The sequence below is a fragment of the Monodon monoceros genome, unplaced genomic scaffold (genome assembly GCF_005190385.1).
Source record: "Monodon monoceros isolate NGI ecotype Baffin Bay Population unplaced genomic scaffold, NGI_Narwhal_1 Super_Scaffold_1, whole genome shotgun sequence".
Lineage (NCBI taxonomy): Eukaryota > Metazoa > Chordata > Mammalia > Artiodactyla > Monodontidae > Monodon > Monodon monoceros.
In genome coordinates, this window is record NW_021703765.1 from 65495756 (window position 1) to 65510601 (window position 14846).

Sequence of the window (14846 nt, forward strand, 5' to 3'; positions counted from 1 at the left end):
ACCTCCTCATCCACAGGTCTAGATGAGGAACATGGTATATCAAGTATCCCATGAAGAACTGATCACTCAAACCCTGGCTGGGCTGTGCTTCTGCTGACATGACAAGCTTTGCAGTCCACTAATGCTTGAGCCACAGGTTTAATTAATATGGTCAAAGCGGGCTTCCCTGGTGGCGCAGTGGTTAACAATCTGCCTGCCAATGCAAGGGACACGGGTTCAAGCCCTGGCCCAGGAAGATATCGCATGCCGCGGAGCAACTAAGCCTGTGTGCCACAACTACTGAGGCTGAGCTCTAGAGCTCGCAAGCCACAACTACTGAGCCTGCGTGCCTAGAGCCCGTGTTCAGCAACAAGAGAAGCCATGACAATGAGAAGCCCGTGCACCGCCAACGAAGAGTAGACCGTGCTCACTGCAACTAGAGAAAAGCCCACACACAGCAACGAAGACCCAACATAGCCAAAAAAAAAAGAAAAAAAGAAAAGAAAGATGGTCAAAGCAGTTGAAACACCTCTACTCTGAATCAGCAGAGTCCAGAAAAGAAATAGATATAAGAACTTTATTTTTAAAACTTTAAAATTAGCAACCATTAGAGGGGAATCTTCTTTAACTTAATCTTTTCTTCAACGTTTGAAAAGTATCTCATCTTTGTTAAAAGTTCCTTGGCTTTTTCAAAATCATCTGAAATAAAGAGAGACATTAATGCGAGGCTTCATTTCAAGCAAGAATAAAATCACTCTATTATCCAAGGCAGCTGGATCAAAGCTGAGCCCTGGGCTCTGGAAGGCTGATCAATTACTCAGATTTGAGAAAGAGAAAACATCTGGATTGTTCAGGGGATAAAGGGCTTAACCAAAGGGAGCAAAAGCATGCTTCTTCACAGGATTCAGACTTTAAATGAGAAGCTGCTCTTCTTCTTCAGGACAATACCCAATAACTAAGTTGTGTTTTAAGAGTTTTCCCCTATCATACATGGTGGTCTAACCCTGACGAGGATGTGGAAGCACCTGGTGCTTCCTCTGTGCCAGGTGCTGCGATACAGAGCTGCCCCCAGGAGGCTGGCAGTTCTGGAAAGATGCCCTTAGACCCGTGGTTCTTGACTGCGGGTGATTTCTCGCCTGTGGGGATGTTTGGCAATGTCTGGAGACGTTTTTGGTTGTCACCCTGGGGAGGTGGCACTGACATCTAGTGGGCAGAGGCCAGAGGTGCTGCCAAACAGCCTACAGTGTACAGGACAGCCCCCCATGACAAAGAATTATCTGGCCCAAAATGTTGGTAGTACCAAGGTTGAGAAACCCTTAGATTTATGTGTAACAACATAATACACCATTATATTTATATATGGTTAAAACTACCAAGAAAAGCAAGGGAATGGTTAGTACAAAAATTCAGGAGAATAATTGCTACCATGGAAGGGGAATGCAATTACAAAGGGCCTACCAGGGGCTTGAAGGCAGTGGTCGTTTTTGTTTTTTTTTTTTTTTCTGTATGTGGGCCTCTCACTGTCGTGGCCTCTCCTGTTGCGGAGCACAGGCTCTGGACGCGCATGCTCAGTGGCCATGGCTCATGGGCCTAGCCGCTCCGCGGCATGTGGGATCTTACCGGACCGGGGCACGAACCCGTGTCCCCTGCATCGGCAGGCAGACTCTCAACCACTGAGCCACCAGGGAAGCCCCAGCTCCTCGTTTTGAGTGGGGATTGACTCCCGGGCTGGACATTTTCTTTTTCCTGGCTCCTTGAGAGTTCTATTTGACCCTGCTCCTCCCATGGGAACTTGTCAGTCCTCCTCCTTCTTGAACTTCTACTGACTGCGTGTCACCATGGTGCTTGATCTACCTCTTTTCTTGCTGCTGTGACTTTATAGGCAGATCTTGTTTCATCACGCTTTGCAGATACTGCGTTTTTTACAAATTGAAGGTTTGTGGCAACCCTGTGTTGAGCAAGTCTATGTATAACATTTCCCCAACAGCATTTGCTCACTTCGTGTCCCTGTGTCAGACTTTGGTAATTCTCCCAATTTTTCAAACTTTTTCATTATTATTATATTTGTTCTGGTGATCTGTCATCAGTGATCTTTGATGTTGCCATGGTTAAAAGATTATGACTCACTGAAGGTTCAGAGGATGGTTAGCAATTTTTAGCAATAAAGTATTTTTTAATTAATTGGTTTTATTAGACATAATGCTACTGCACACTTAATAGACTACAATTAGTGTAAACAAACTTTGACATGCAGGGAAATAAAAAAAAAATTCATGTGACTTGTTTTATTGCAATATTTACTTTCTTGTGGTGGTCTGGAACCAAACCCGCAGTACCTCCGTGGTCTACCTGTACTTAGGAAAAACTGGAATTTCTCTGGCTTCTTTGAGACTTAAGATTCCCCACACTGGCTCCTTTAAGACCTCTCGCCTCCTCCTCCCTCCTCTCACCACCTTCCATATTCCCTTCCACTCTCTCGCATCCTTTGATATGCCCCCCTCAAGCCCCTACCTCCTCAGTCCCTCTGTCCATCCTACCAGACCTTTCCCTTCCCACTCCCGCCCCCCAACTCCCTACAAGCACTGGACTTTTGGGCCTCCTGTCCCCATCAGGGGCTTGCAAGGGACTCAGGTACCTCCGAAAGCAACCACCTGAAGCTGAAAAGAAAAAAAAAGCTAACTGGAAACATATTTAGTCCACAGACTCCACTAAGATTATGTATCAGGGCAAAAAAACCCCACCCCAAAACAAAAAAACAAACAAACAAACCAAAAAAACCTTTAAAAAACCTCTACAACTCACGTTGAGCAGGCAACCTTTAAAACTTGCTCCATCTGCCAGAAACTCAATTCAGATAAATATATAAAATAGAGCAAAAATGAGAACTACCCATATAAACTAGAGAGTTAAAATTTTTTTCTTTAATTTCCCAGTTTTACTGAGATATAATTGACATAAAGTCATATTAGTTTTAGGTGTATAACATGATTTGATATATGTACATATTGCAAAATGATTACCACAAAAAGTTTAGTTAACATCCATCACCTCACATAAAGTGAGTTTTGTATTATCTTATTTGTGCCTGACTCATGGCAGAATTTTTAAATGAAAACTGTAAGATCTATTTGCATCTGTTTGTATATTTATGTATCTATACATATACATAAACATATATTTCCCTACCTTCAGATGGTATTATGAAATTAATTTATAAAATCCTTTGAAGGAACTGTATCCTAATTTGCTTAGAGAGAAATGAGTACTTACATAAATTCAATCTTCCTAAAACTTCCAGAAATATAAGAACGAACTCAAATGTTTTCAATTCCATGTAATTTGGGTAAATCTTTGGTAAATAAAACTAGTGTGATGTTCTTGGTTTAATAAAATGGATATGTCTTCAGAGTTGTTAACATTAAATATAACGCAAGCATACATTTTTTTTTTTTTTTTTTTGCGGTACACGGGCCTCTCACTGCTGTGGCCTCTCCTGTTGCGGAGCACAGGCTCCGAACGCGCAGGCTCAGCGGCCATGGCTCACGGGCCTAGCTGCTCCGCGGCATGTGGGATCTTCCCGGACTGGGGCACAAACCCGTGTCCCCTGCATCGGCAGGCGGATTCTCAACCACTGCGCCACCAGGGAAGCCCAATAAAGTCTTCTTGATTTTGAACTGACTTTTAAGTTTCTGAGAGGTCCCCTGGAAAACCTCAAAGGATTTGTTCTCTCACCTTGTAAAAAGAGATGTTAAACTGAGTAGGTTTATTTGATATATTAAATTACAATGGAAGCAGTATCAAAGAAAAGATACTTAACCTTCCCTAGGTTATTTTTATATGGGTTAAATGTTATTATTTCAGAAATTGTACAAAGTTCTTAGAATTTGTCAATGCCCTCATTATCCACGATACATCCTGGTAAGATGTTATCGCCCAGGGCTTCCCTGGTGGCGCAGTGGTTGAGAGTCTGCCTGCTGATGCAGGGGACATGGGTTCGTGCCCCGGTCCGGGAAGATCCCACATGCCGCGGAGCAGCTGGGCCTGTGAGCCATGGCCGCTGAGCCTGCACGTCCGGAGCCTGTGCTCCGCAACGGGAGAGGCTACAACAGTGAGAGGCCCGTGTACCGCAAAAAACAAAACAAAACAAAAAACTGTGGGCTTTTTCGTCTCTCTCTCTCTCCCTCTCCCTCTCCCTTTCTCTCCCTCTCTCTCTCTCTCTCTCTCTCTTTTTCTCTCTTACTCCTCTTCCTCTTCCTCTTTCTCTTTCTCTTTCTGTGTTATGTGAGGACACAACAAGAAAGCAACCATCTGCAAGCCAAGAGAGCTCTCACCAGAGCCCAACCACGCTGGCACCTTGACCCCAGACTTCCAGCCTCTAGAACTGTAAGAAAATAAATTTCTTCTGTTTAAAAAAAAAAAAAAAAGATGTTATCGCCCAGTTATTATTTTAAAATGTGATATGTCACAGAAACAACCAGATTTCCTTTTCAGTTGTGTTATTTTTATAATAACCTCTCATCAGATCTTTAACTATGGCCATTTTAAGTCTTTTGCTATCCATGGATGGTTGTTACCTTACTCTGATGCTTTCCTAAAAGCTCTTACAACCAGCTATAAGCCAGAGTACTTGTGATCAATAAACAGGTACTGTACCAGGTACTCTGTGGTACAGGCTTCTGATGGCATTGCTTACATTACTGAGTTCAAATCAGTCGACTAAGTCAGAATTTCCAAAATGCTAATGAAAAAGCTGATGGGTTCATGAAACTGCTAACCCAAGATCAAGCAGAACAAAATTAACTACATAGGATTGAGTAAACTGATAAGTTGATTATAATTTTTTATTCGAACTATTGCTGGCTTTTAAATGTTCTATTTTCTAATATGAGGAAATCCCCTTTCCTTTTCTCTTAAGCTATCTATGACTCATTAACAATCTAGTAAATTATACACTTTTGTAAACAAAATTAAAACATCTTCTTCTCCCTGCCTGATCCCTCAAAAAGTTAGAAACTATTGTTGAGTATTCTTGTTTTCACGGCAATATAGTTACTTGCATAGTTTCAGTAAGAATCTGTCCTCTTTGTGACAGGACATAATTAAAAATAAGGCTTTGATGGGAATGTCATATTTGAAAATGATGCATAAAGTCATCAATTTTAAGGAAATAAGGTTGATTTTATAGAGATAATGCTTTCAAAGCCCTATTGCAAAAACTGGTCTGGTATCTGGTTTACAGGGTTCCCAGCCTTACAAGGTGATTAAGGGCACTCGGCAGGCCCATGAATCTTAGAATATTTGGGGGACATTGGGAAGACAGGAATTCACCTTAAACTATAGGTAATGCAGGTGAAGAATTCTGATGGAGAAATCTTGGCTTGACTTCCTAGCAGAGAGGTTTTTCAGGTCTAATCTGAGATTCCAGGCAGATTCTAATCTGAGATACAGGCAGACCTCAGAGATACTGGGGGCTGGGTTCCAGACCACTGCAACAAAGTGAATGTTGAAATAAAGCAAGTCACATAAATTTTTTGGTTTCCCAGTGCATATAAGTATTGATACTGTACTATAGTCTATTAAGTGCACAATAGCATTATGTCTAAAGAAACAATGTACATACCTTAATTAAAAATATTTTATTGCAGAAAAATGCTAACCATCATCTGACAACACAGGAGTGCTGCAAACCTTCAATTTGTAAAAAATGCAGTATCTGCAAAGTGCAATAAAACCAGTTATGCCTGTAAAAAGTTCCATTAGGAAAACTTAAAAAGGCCTTTATGGTCAGTTACCATTCTTGCTGCACTTAATAAATAATCAGACCAAATTTCATGAAACTAAATTTATTTTGTAAACAAGAACAATGTTACTTTATCTTTGATTAAAAAGAGGGGGTGATTGTGGAGAATAATTTTATGTTTCAGTGGAAAAGAATAACACAACCTTGCGAGTGATCAGAATCCTGTCCTGTTCATTGGATTTGAGGTTTATTATCTACTTGTAAACTGAACTGGATCCTCACACATTTTGTCGGCCCTCAGCAAATCCTCAATTCTTCTAGTTTCTTTCAACATCTGGCTACAACTTTCCAAAACAATGTTTCCAATGTTCCTCCCTCCCTCCTGACTTACTGTCACTAAGAACTAAAACCTGACTGCCCAGATCCTCAGTGGGACTCAGGCTGTCTTATAGCTGCCCCTTTCCTCCAGGATCTGGTAAAGTCCTGCAAGCTGAAGCTGGAGGACTTGATAGAAACTTCAAAGAACTCATCACAACGAATCATGGGCAACCTTTGTGCCTGGAGCTGCTGGTACACGGGCCACTCAGAAAGTGCACACCTTCCACACTGTGCTCTGGGGAATAACCATGACTGGGATGCTGATGTCTCTGCCATCACCACAAACATTCAAACTATAAGCCAGGAGATGCGTCAGACTGCCTCTGCTGTCCTCATGCCACCACCTAAAGATGCTTAAGCGGTCAGTGTCTTCTCAGGTGGCTGCCCTCTGGACTCAGAAACTGGGGTTATAGTCGGCTCCAGACACTGACCTTTGTTTTCCTTTTCATTTCCATAGAGATGCTCCTCATTAAATGCACATTTGCTCATGTCATCCCCCAAATATCCTCTACTATCAGGCCTCAACAGATAGCTCAGCCAGTCCTTCATAAACAAAAGACGATTGAGTGAGAAATGGACTTATGTCGCTCAGAGGAAAGAAAGTCTCTTCTGTCTCTTTCTTGCTGTTTGCTCCAGTCAACACCTGATGATAGGGCCCCTGTCTCCAGGCTCTGTGGGAGGGTGGGAGCCTAACTTCCATAAGGGCCAATTAACAAACCCAGATGGGTTTCATAGGACCAACTCCTTCTTCCCGCTTTTTGTAATATTTCACTTCCCCAATTCTACTGAGGCCCTGTGCACCCCCGCCCTACTCCCTCATTCTCCCTTTAAAATGCCCAGTTACCTCTGTACAAATCAAAATTGAGTTCAGTTCACACTGGACTCTTTTCCCTATCACCATAGTTATTACTGATTCAAATCTGTCCTTACCACATTAACTAGTATCTGGCTTTGTTTATCTGTGACAGTGCATCTCTCTGAGTTCCTGCTGTCAATTCTTTAGGTGTACAACCAGAAGTGGAATTGCTGGATTGCACCGTAATTCTATTTTTAATTTTTTGAGGAACTGCCATACTGTTTTCCATAGCAGGTGCACTATTTTACATTCCCACCAGCAGTGCACAAAGGTCTCAACTTCTCCACATCCTTGCCCACATTTGCTATTTTCTTTTTTTTTTTTTTTAATAACATCCATCTTTATAGGTGTGAGGTGGTATCTCACTGTGGTTTTGACTTTCATTTCCCTAATGATTAGTGATGTTGAGCACCTTTTTTCTATTTCTTAACCTGGGTGGTGGGGACATGGGTGTTTCTTCTGTTGTTATTCTTCCATTGTACTTATGTACTATTCATTCTTTAAGAAATTGTATTTTATAATTAAAAAAATAAAAGCCCACAAAGGTATAACAGGAACTGGGGGTGGGCCTTGGTGGAACATAATCTGACCATCTTAACCAGTAGGCTGGGGACATGGATTTCAGGCAGATACGTTGGGCCAGGTTCCTGTCTTTTCTGCTATTAATCTATATTCCTACCCATCTTTTTAGAGACACCCCTCCCTCCCCGCCACATTCTGCCTGCTTCTCAGAATAAACTCCTACAGTCCCTACAAAGTAGGCAGTACACTGTGCAAGCTTATCTCCTTGGCCCTCAGTGATCGGACTGGAGTGGACATCTGACTCAAACTGGGGCAATCAAATCCCCCCTCCCAGGAATCTAGATTGGATCTAGAAGACTCTAGTCAGATGGTAAAAGGCCTTGTTCTTATGAGGTAATAGACCAAGGAGGACTGAGGAGTCATCCAGTGGGGGAGGCCAGTTTGGAGCACTGTACACCAATAAGGAAGCAGACGGAACTGGTGTATAGAGGTGGGGAGAAGGATGGAGTGGCCAGCTAGGCCACCAAGTTCAGGACCACAGTCTTGGTTCCAGACTGCTTTCTGGTTCCCAGGTCTTGTTCTAGAAAAGCTCTTATCACACAATACTATACTCATCTCAGGGACTTTGGATTCTGAGAGATAGACTGATTCCTTAGAGTAACCTCCTTTTATCTGGGCTAGTATGAGTTGCGTTCTCCTTTCTGTAGTCAAACGATCCGTAAGCCAAAGGGCTATTAAGCTCTTATTTAAGGAGTGGCACAAGTCAGGATGGAGAGAAAGGCTGTTCTTGCTTAAAAATAGCTAGAAATAGATCTAGTCTCTTTAGCCTGAGAGCCAGGAGCAGTGGGGACAAGGATGAACACGCTCTATTTGCAATCTGGGCACTGCTCGGCCATGGGATTCTCCTCCTGGGCTTTGCAGAAGAAAGGGGTGTGCGGGCTTTGCCAAATGTTGACTGTGCAGCCTTGCCGTCAGAGTCTGCCTGTGTTGGCTTCAGCCCACATCCCTCACCTTATCTTCTCCTACTTGCTAAAGGGGAATGGGAGCACTTTCTCTCATCTAATCTTCAATGGGCGTATCATTGGTTTTGGCACACCCCTTGTTTCTCTAGCAAGACTGTGAATCCTTGAAGGCAGAAATGTAGACTCATCTATATTTTATAGCTCCCATGTACCTGTCATAGGATGGGCATATAATAGCTACTTATTGAATGGATGGTTATACCTCAGTGCTTACAATTTCTTTCCATATTTAAGAAAGTCAAGAAATGAAGGAAGTACCTCTTTCAAAAGCTCTGCTCACATTGTCAGTCAATTCTTTCTGTTTAGCTGAAAAAGAAAAACATTATCTTAATTTTTCTACTTAAATAGACTCATAATATGAAGACAACGCTTTGTCATCTTGTTGTGAACACAACATAGCAGGGAGTTTGGATTCAAGGGTAAGGCCTCATAACCTCTGTCTCTACGGTTCCATGATGGCAGCTCCTGTTTAGTGCAGCTCTGGCTGATCCTAGTTACACTGTTTTTCTTTCCGTGAAAGGTCTGAGGGGCAATCACCAAAGCTCATAAAATGGCTATAGAAGTATTAAAAAAAAAAAAAAAAAGACAAAGAAGTGCCTTAGATTATCTCCACAAGGCACTCTGAGTCTTCCAGATTTCAGCTAGGAGAAAATTAACAAGCGGGACTTGCCTATCAGCAGGGCATTAGAGTGTGTCAGGCAACTACTAGCAAATTATACAGCCTCTCAGGAAAATGAAACATTTCGATCATATTGTACCTTAAGAGAGAAGATGCCAGATGAAGTAAAGGACAGCTACCTCACATTTTTATTGTTTCCTCATTGGAAAATTGTATGATAAGTGCCTTTTTCAGATACAAACAGTATCAATCATTTATATGGTGCCTGCTTTCAAAGCACTTTCAAATACATTATATCCCCATGGTAAGCAATGACAGGTACTGGGAGAACGTATATGGTCACATGGTTGGTGAGTGGAGGAGCTAAGAGCAGACCCCAAGTCACCTGACTTCCGGTCCAGTGGTTGCAAACTTGCTTCTCAGGTAGCAACGTGGTGTTGACAAAAGAACACTGGATTAGGAGTCTGGAGGCTCTGAAGCCCTGACCCCAAAACTATCTAGCTCATGTGCTTGAACGTTCACATTACCTGGGCCTTAGCAGGTAAAAGGAAATTTAGGAATTACTCTAAATGAAGGTCAGTGACCTGCTCAAAACTAGATGTTAACTATAGAGCTAGAAATAACCCCCACCATTGATTGGGAACTTACCACGGGCCAGGCACTGTGTCAAGTGTTCTACATGCTTTAAATCAATCGTTGCAACAACCAGTACTAATATTATCTCCATTTTACAGATGAGGAAACTGAAGCTCAGAGGGGTGAAGTCACTTTACTGAAGGTCACACAAAAGGTCAGTGGCAGTGTTGGGACTGAACCCAAGTCCACCTCACCCAGAGCTTCATGAACCTCTGCCTTCCAAAGCCGTGCAGCTGGGCCTTCTGACTAAAAATCCCGAGTTTCTCATTCCCCAACGCCACCCAGCCCTAATGTTGCTGGTACAACCCTAGCTGACAGCTCCCCCACCACAACTTCTATTTTACTGCTTTTAACTTCTTTGTTATTTATTCACTCACTTGACAAATATTTACTGAGTCCCTATTATACTCCAAGTACTACTGCATGTGCTAAGGATGTGAGAGAAGCAAAAAGAAGACACAATTTCTGCCTCTGTAGAACTTCTGGTCTAGTAGAGGAGGCTGATATTGGTCCAGTAATCTCACATAGACCAGTGATTAGTCCTACAAAGGAGGGGTACCCACGACCAAAAGGTATAGACAGAGAGGTCGTCTGCAGATTCTCTGAGGAAGTGAGGATTGCCCCCAGATCTGAAGGAGGAAGAGTTAAATAGATGGGGTAGAGGAGAAGAGGGTTTCGGGCAGAAGCAACAGCATGTGCAAATGCCCTGGGTAGGGAGGTACAAGGTACAGATGAAGAACTAGAAGCAATCTGTGTGGCTGGAGTGGAAGGAGCAAATGGGAGGAAGCAGAGGCCAAGCCATGCAGGTTTCTTTAACCTGAGGCAGGGGGCGGGGAGCCCCTTAAAGTTTTTAAGCAAGGCCAAGGGTGATATGATTAGATTTGGGTTTCAAAAAGATCACACAAGTGACAGGGTAGGAATATATCAGATTGAAGGTAGAGACGGACCAGTGTGGAGTTACTCCAGTTGTCCGGGTGAGAGAGAATGGTAGCTTGGGACAGGGTGGTGGCAGTGAAAATGTATAGATGGATCTGAGACACATTTAGAAGGTCAGCTTTTCAAGACTCGGTGATGGACTGTCTATGGGGGTAAGGGAGAATAAGTTGTGAAGGACACCTCCTCGGTGTTTTGGACTTGTACAACCGCACAGCGCCATTCACTTAGAAAGCGAACATCAGCAGACGAGCAGAAGAGAGACGCTCATGACTTCCATTTGGGACACACTGAGTTGGAATATATAAACTCCAAGAAGGCCCAGGCCATGTCTTTCTTGTTCACTGCTGTATCCTCAGTGTCCTGCACAGTGCCTGATACAGTAGGCATGCCATAACATTTGTGAAAGTTCATATCTGCATATAATTTGAATGAGAAACCTGGAGCCTTTTCTATATGGCATGGTTAATTTTATGTGCCAGCTTGTTTAGGCTGTGGTGCCCAATTGTTTGATCAAACACTAGTCTAGATGTTGCTGTGAAGGTATTCTGTAGATGTGATTAACATTTACAGTCAGTTGACTTTAAGGAGATTATCTACCATAACATAGGTGGGCCTCATCCAATCAGTTGAAGGTAGTAAGCAAAAACTGAGGTTTCCCAAGGAAGGAATTCTGCCTCATGACTAACATAGAAGTCCTGCCTGAGTTTCCAGCCTGCTAGTCTATCTACATATTTTGAACTTGCTAGCTCTCATAATCACATGAGCCATTCCTTAAAATAAATTTTTCTCTCTCCACATACACATGCACTACTGATTCTGTTTCTCTGGAGAACCCTGACTGATACACTATGGAATAAAGTGGAAAGTAAAGCGATATGGGATCATAAGATCAAGGTTTTAATCTTTGCTCTGCTATATCTGCTGTGTGACCTTGGGCATTCCCATGAACTTCTGAGGCCTATTTTTCTTGTCAGAGATATCCAAAGGATGTCATGGGTGGGAAGGAGCACAGCAATCTGCAAAATACTATTACATTCTTGGTTTAAGCCCGCCTTCCAGAGAATTAGGAATTTTGCAAGCCTAACCTCTAGACAAAATGGGTTTCAGCGTAATCAAGAAAAAAAAAATTCCCTGAATCATTATGAAGGCCAATATGTAGTCTTTATATCCATTTTTCACTTAACCCCTATATGTACTCAAAATAGCAATAAAATGCAGTTGGTGGTATTTTATCTTTTACCTCTGACAATAGATTCCATCTCTTTCATGGCAGTTTCACCTTGAGCTTCTGCAAGTTTTTCATTGATTTCCATTATTTCCATGAGGAATTGACTGTCCATTTCATAATCTGTCCCTTCGGGAATCTCTACTCCACAGAGCTTTAGCTATTGGGGCATAAAGCAGGGAAAATAAGTTTAATTCAAGAAACTATGGCCAGAGTCATAAATCCTCCTCACCATAAATCCTCCTCACCATTCAGAACAGAATGCCACTCACAGGGAAAACTTGAACTGTCTCAATAGTGAAAGTGTGAGGGTAGGGTACTGGAAAGTTAGACTGAGATAGGAGTGCTGGGATGGGATCACTCCCTGCTACCTGGAACTATGTGACCTTGGGGGAGTCATTCTTCCACTTGGGAAAAAAGTGGAAGGAGGTTGAATTAGATATTTGTAAAAATTCTATTAAATCCTAAAATTCTAAGGTGCTCACTTCTCCCCCACAAAAAAGCAAAAATTACTCTTCCCTAAAAGCCAGCACTATCTAATCCTTGAAATTTATAGAAAATGGTAAAAAAAAAAAAAAAAGGCAATTGGGCAAGTAAGATTTACAGAGATACTCAGAGAAAACTATACTCATGTAATAGTATCTTTGAGGTTAATTATCGCTGGGTCCCTAGATTAGCTCAGGTCTCAAGCACTCTTCTGCTGAACACAGGAGAGCAGCTGTCCTACAGAGAAATGGGACCAGGCTGTCATGACAGAAGGGTGGGAAAATCACCTTACAAGGTATAGTCCCCTGCTCAGGGGGGCCAGAAGAGTCTGATAGGCATCATTAACAAGGGTCGAATGCTTCTCTGAGAAATCCTTTTCAGTCTGTAAGTGGAAATGAAGATAGTCATATTACCATGCAAATAGGCCATCTTACATTCACAAACTGTTTCATAAAATACTGATGGGCAAGCACATAAGGAAGTGACCAAAGGAGAACCGGTATGGGATAAGCTGTTTTTATTTTCAGGTGATGGGTTCTAATTCTGCTGGGAAATCAGGTAAAAGCTCTGAGTGTAAGACAGGTCCAGCATCTGGATGGCTGGGGTCAGGCTACCTCAGGGTGAAGCTGGCTGTCCAGCTCTGTCCTTGATAACCATAAGGACACTGCCACCCACCCAGGGTACACACGTGTTTGGGTGTGATTATGGGTGGCCAATAGGCTACCTGAGACCTCTGGCTGAAGAAATCTGGGTGGATAAGACGCTGTAGTTGCTGGTACCTATGCTGGAGCTTTGCAGTGTCAACTCTGAAGGAGCGGTTGCTGGAAGGAAATCAGGAGATGAAATTCATGCATCAAATGTTTATAGATTTGTATAGTATGGGCCTGGTTCCTGTTCTCATACGGGATGACGCAATAAACATATAGACAGAGCTATTCAAAAAGTGGTAGGTACTGCAAAGGAAAACAGAATAGGATAAGAGAATGGTAGATGTGGTGGACAAAGAGATGACATTTGAGCTGAGACCTGAATGATGATGAGGAGTAATTGAAGATCACAGGAAAGAGTCATTCAGGCACAGGGAACATGCAAAGGCCTTGAAGTGGGAACAAGATTGGTATGCTTGAACAACGTAAAGAGCAGTGTTACTGCAGCCCTTCATAAGTGCTCAGTGACTGGTGGGGCCAGAGCCCAGAGTTAAGGGGAAGAGGCATTCCTGAATCCCATTCTATTTTTCTAAGGCCCAGGTCCCTTCATCTCTACCTCTCACTTTATTTTAATCGAATCCTCTTCGCTTTCTATTCCCAGAGCGTGCCCTATCTCATTAGCTTAGCTTCGCCCAAACTTCACCACCTCTCCAAGCTCCTCAACCTTCGGAGGTAAACAGAAAAAACATCTATTTCTCAGACCTTCCAATTCTCACTTTTCCCTTAGACTCTGCCCATAGCATTAAGTTTTTCTTTGCTCTTACTCTCTCATTTTGGATAACACCTCATAATTTCTTTCTTAAAAGTCTCAACCCAACTTTAAACCTTCTCAACCTATTCCTCAAGACTCCATCCGCCAAGGGCCGCGCAAGCACCCTTCCCTCAGGCCCCACCTCTGAACTTCCTTCTCTCAGATCCCGCCCCTCAAGTCTCCCTCCATTGCAGGCTCCAAACCTCAATTTCCCCTAATCACACTCCTCGCCCCACCAGTGCACGCTCCACTCTCGTCATCATCCCACAAAGCTTCGCCGCTCAGTCCGGCCCCTCGGTTTCCTCTCCCGACACATCCCACCCCCCTTCTCCCAGGCCCCACCCCCGGCCCCTGTTCTCTAGGGCTCCGCCCACCCATGTAACTGGTCCCGCCTTCTCCTCCCTTAGCCTGACCAGCCCTCCATCTCGCACGCCCAGACGCATTTCCCGAAACCGCCTCCCTTACCAGTCCAGGAGGCTGAAGTAGTCTCGCGTGGGGTCAGGTGGCTGCAGCGCGCGGCACTGAGGGCAGAAGAACCGGTCCCCCCGCAAGGGGCCCCCTAGGCCGCCGCAGTTCCAACACCGGGGGGAGTTGCTTCCCGCCAGTGACGCAGCACTGCAGTTTAGCGGTCTCCTCCCGAGCACCCCTGTCGGCCATAACCCCGACACCCGGAGCAAGGCCCTGGTTCTTCCGCACCACATCTGGCTGACGGCCGGCCTCCCCGCGGTCACCTGTTGGGGAGAGAAAGTGGTCGACCAGACTGGTGCTGCTGATTGGCCGGGAAGCTGAGGGGGCGGGACTACCCGGGGGAAACCTGGATTTTGAGTCCCGCTCTGCGTTTTAAACTACAACTCCCAGAAAGCATTGAGGCTATGTGGGCCGCCACATCCGCTGTTTGTCATTGGTCCGGCGGGGGCGGAGGGGTGTTTTGATTGGCTGAGGGTGGAGTTTGTATCAGCGGGTTTAGCGCCACTCCGCAGGCTACGGCT

The 14846-nt window shown here is 43.8% G+C and overlaps 1 protein-coding gene across 3 annotated transcripts; it reads right to left on the bottom strand.

Annotated features, from left to right (window-relative positions):
* Nucleotides 1-448: 448 nt before the first annotated feature.
* Nucleotides 449-14618, bottom strand: HSCB (HscB mitochondrial iron-sulfur cluster cochaperone). Of its 3 annotated transcripts, none has more exons than XM_029232201.1 (6): nucleotides 14323-14618; nucleotides 13124-13220; nucleotides 12692-12781; nucleotides 11929-12073; nucleotides 8756-8803; nucleotides 449-678 (listed from the first exon to the last, which is right to left on the bottom strand). In XM_029232201.1, the coding sequence occupies exons 1-6, from the start codon at nucleotides 14556-14558 to the stop codon at nucleotides 587-589; spliced, it is 708 nt and encodes a 235-aa protein (XP_029088034.1). In that variant the 5' UTR covers nucleotides 14559-14618; the 3' UTR covers nucleotides 449-586. The 3 variants fall into 3 exon arrangements, 2 of the variants coding, with proteins under 2 accessions (XP_029088034.1, XP_029088046.1); XR_003794934.1 differs by having other exon boundaries at nucleotides 639-678; nucleotides 12687-12781; nucleotides 14323-14611; XM_029232213.1 differs by lacking the exon at nucleotides 14323-14618 and having other exon boundaries at nucleotides 453-678; nucleotides 12687-12781.
* Between the last annotated feature and the right edge of the window lie 228 nt (nucleotides 14619-14846).

Coding starts and splice junctions, on each gene's coding strand:
- HSCB (XM_029232201.1), bottom strand. CDS start 14,558: ATGTGGTGCGGAAGAACCAGGGCCTTGCTCCGGGTGTCGGGGTTATGG. Junction 13,221..14,322: donor TACTTCAGCCTCCTGGACTG/GTAAGGGAGGCG, acceptor ATTTCCTTCCAG/CAACCGCTCCTTCAGAGTTG. Junction 12,074..12,691: donor TGAGCAGGGGACTATACCTT/GTAAGGTGATTT, acceptor ATGCCCCAATAG/CTAAAGCTCTGTGGAGTAGA.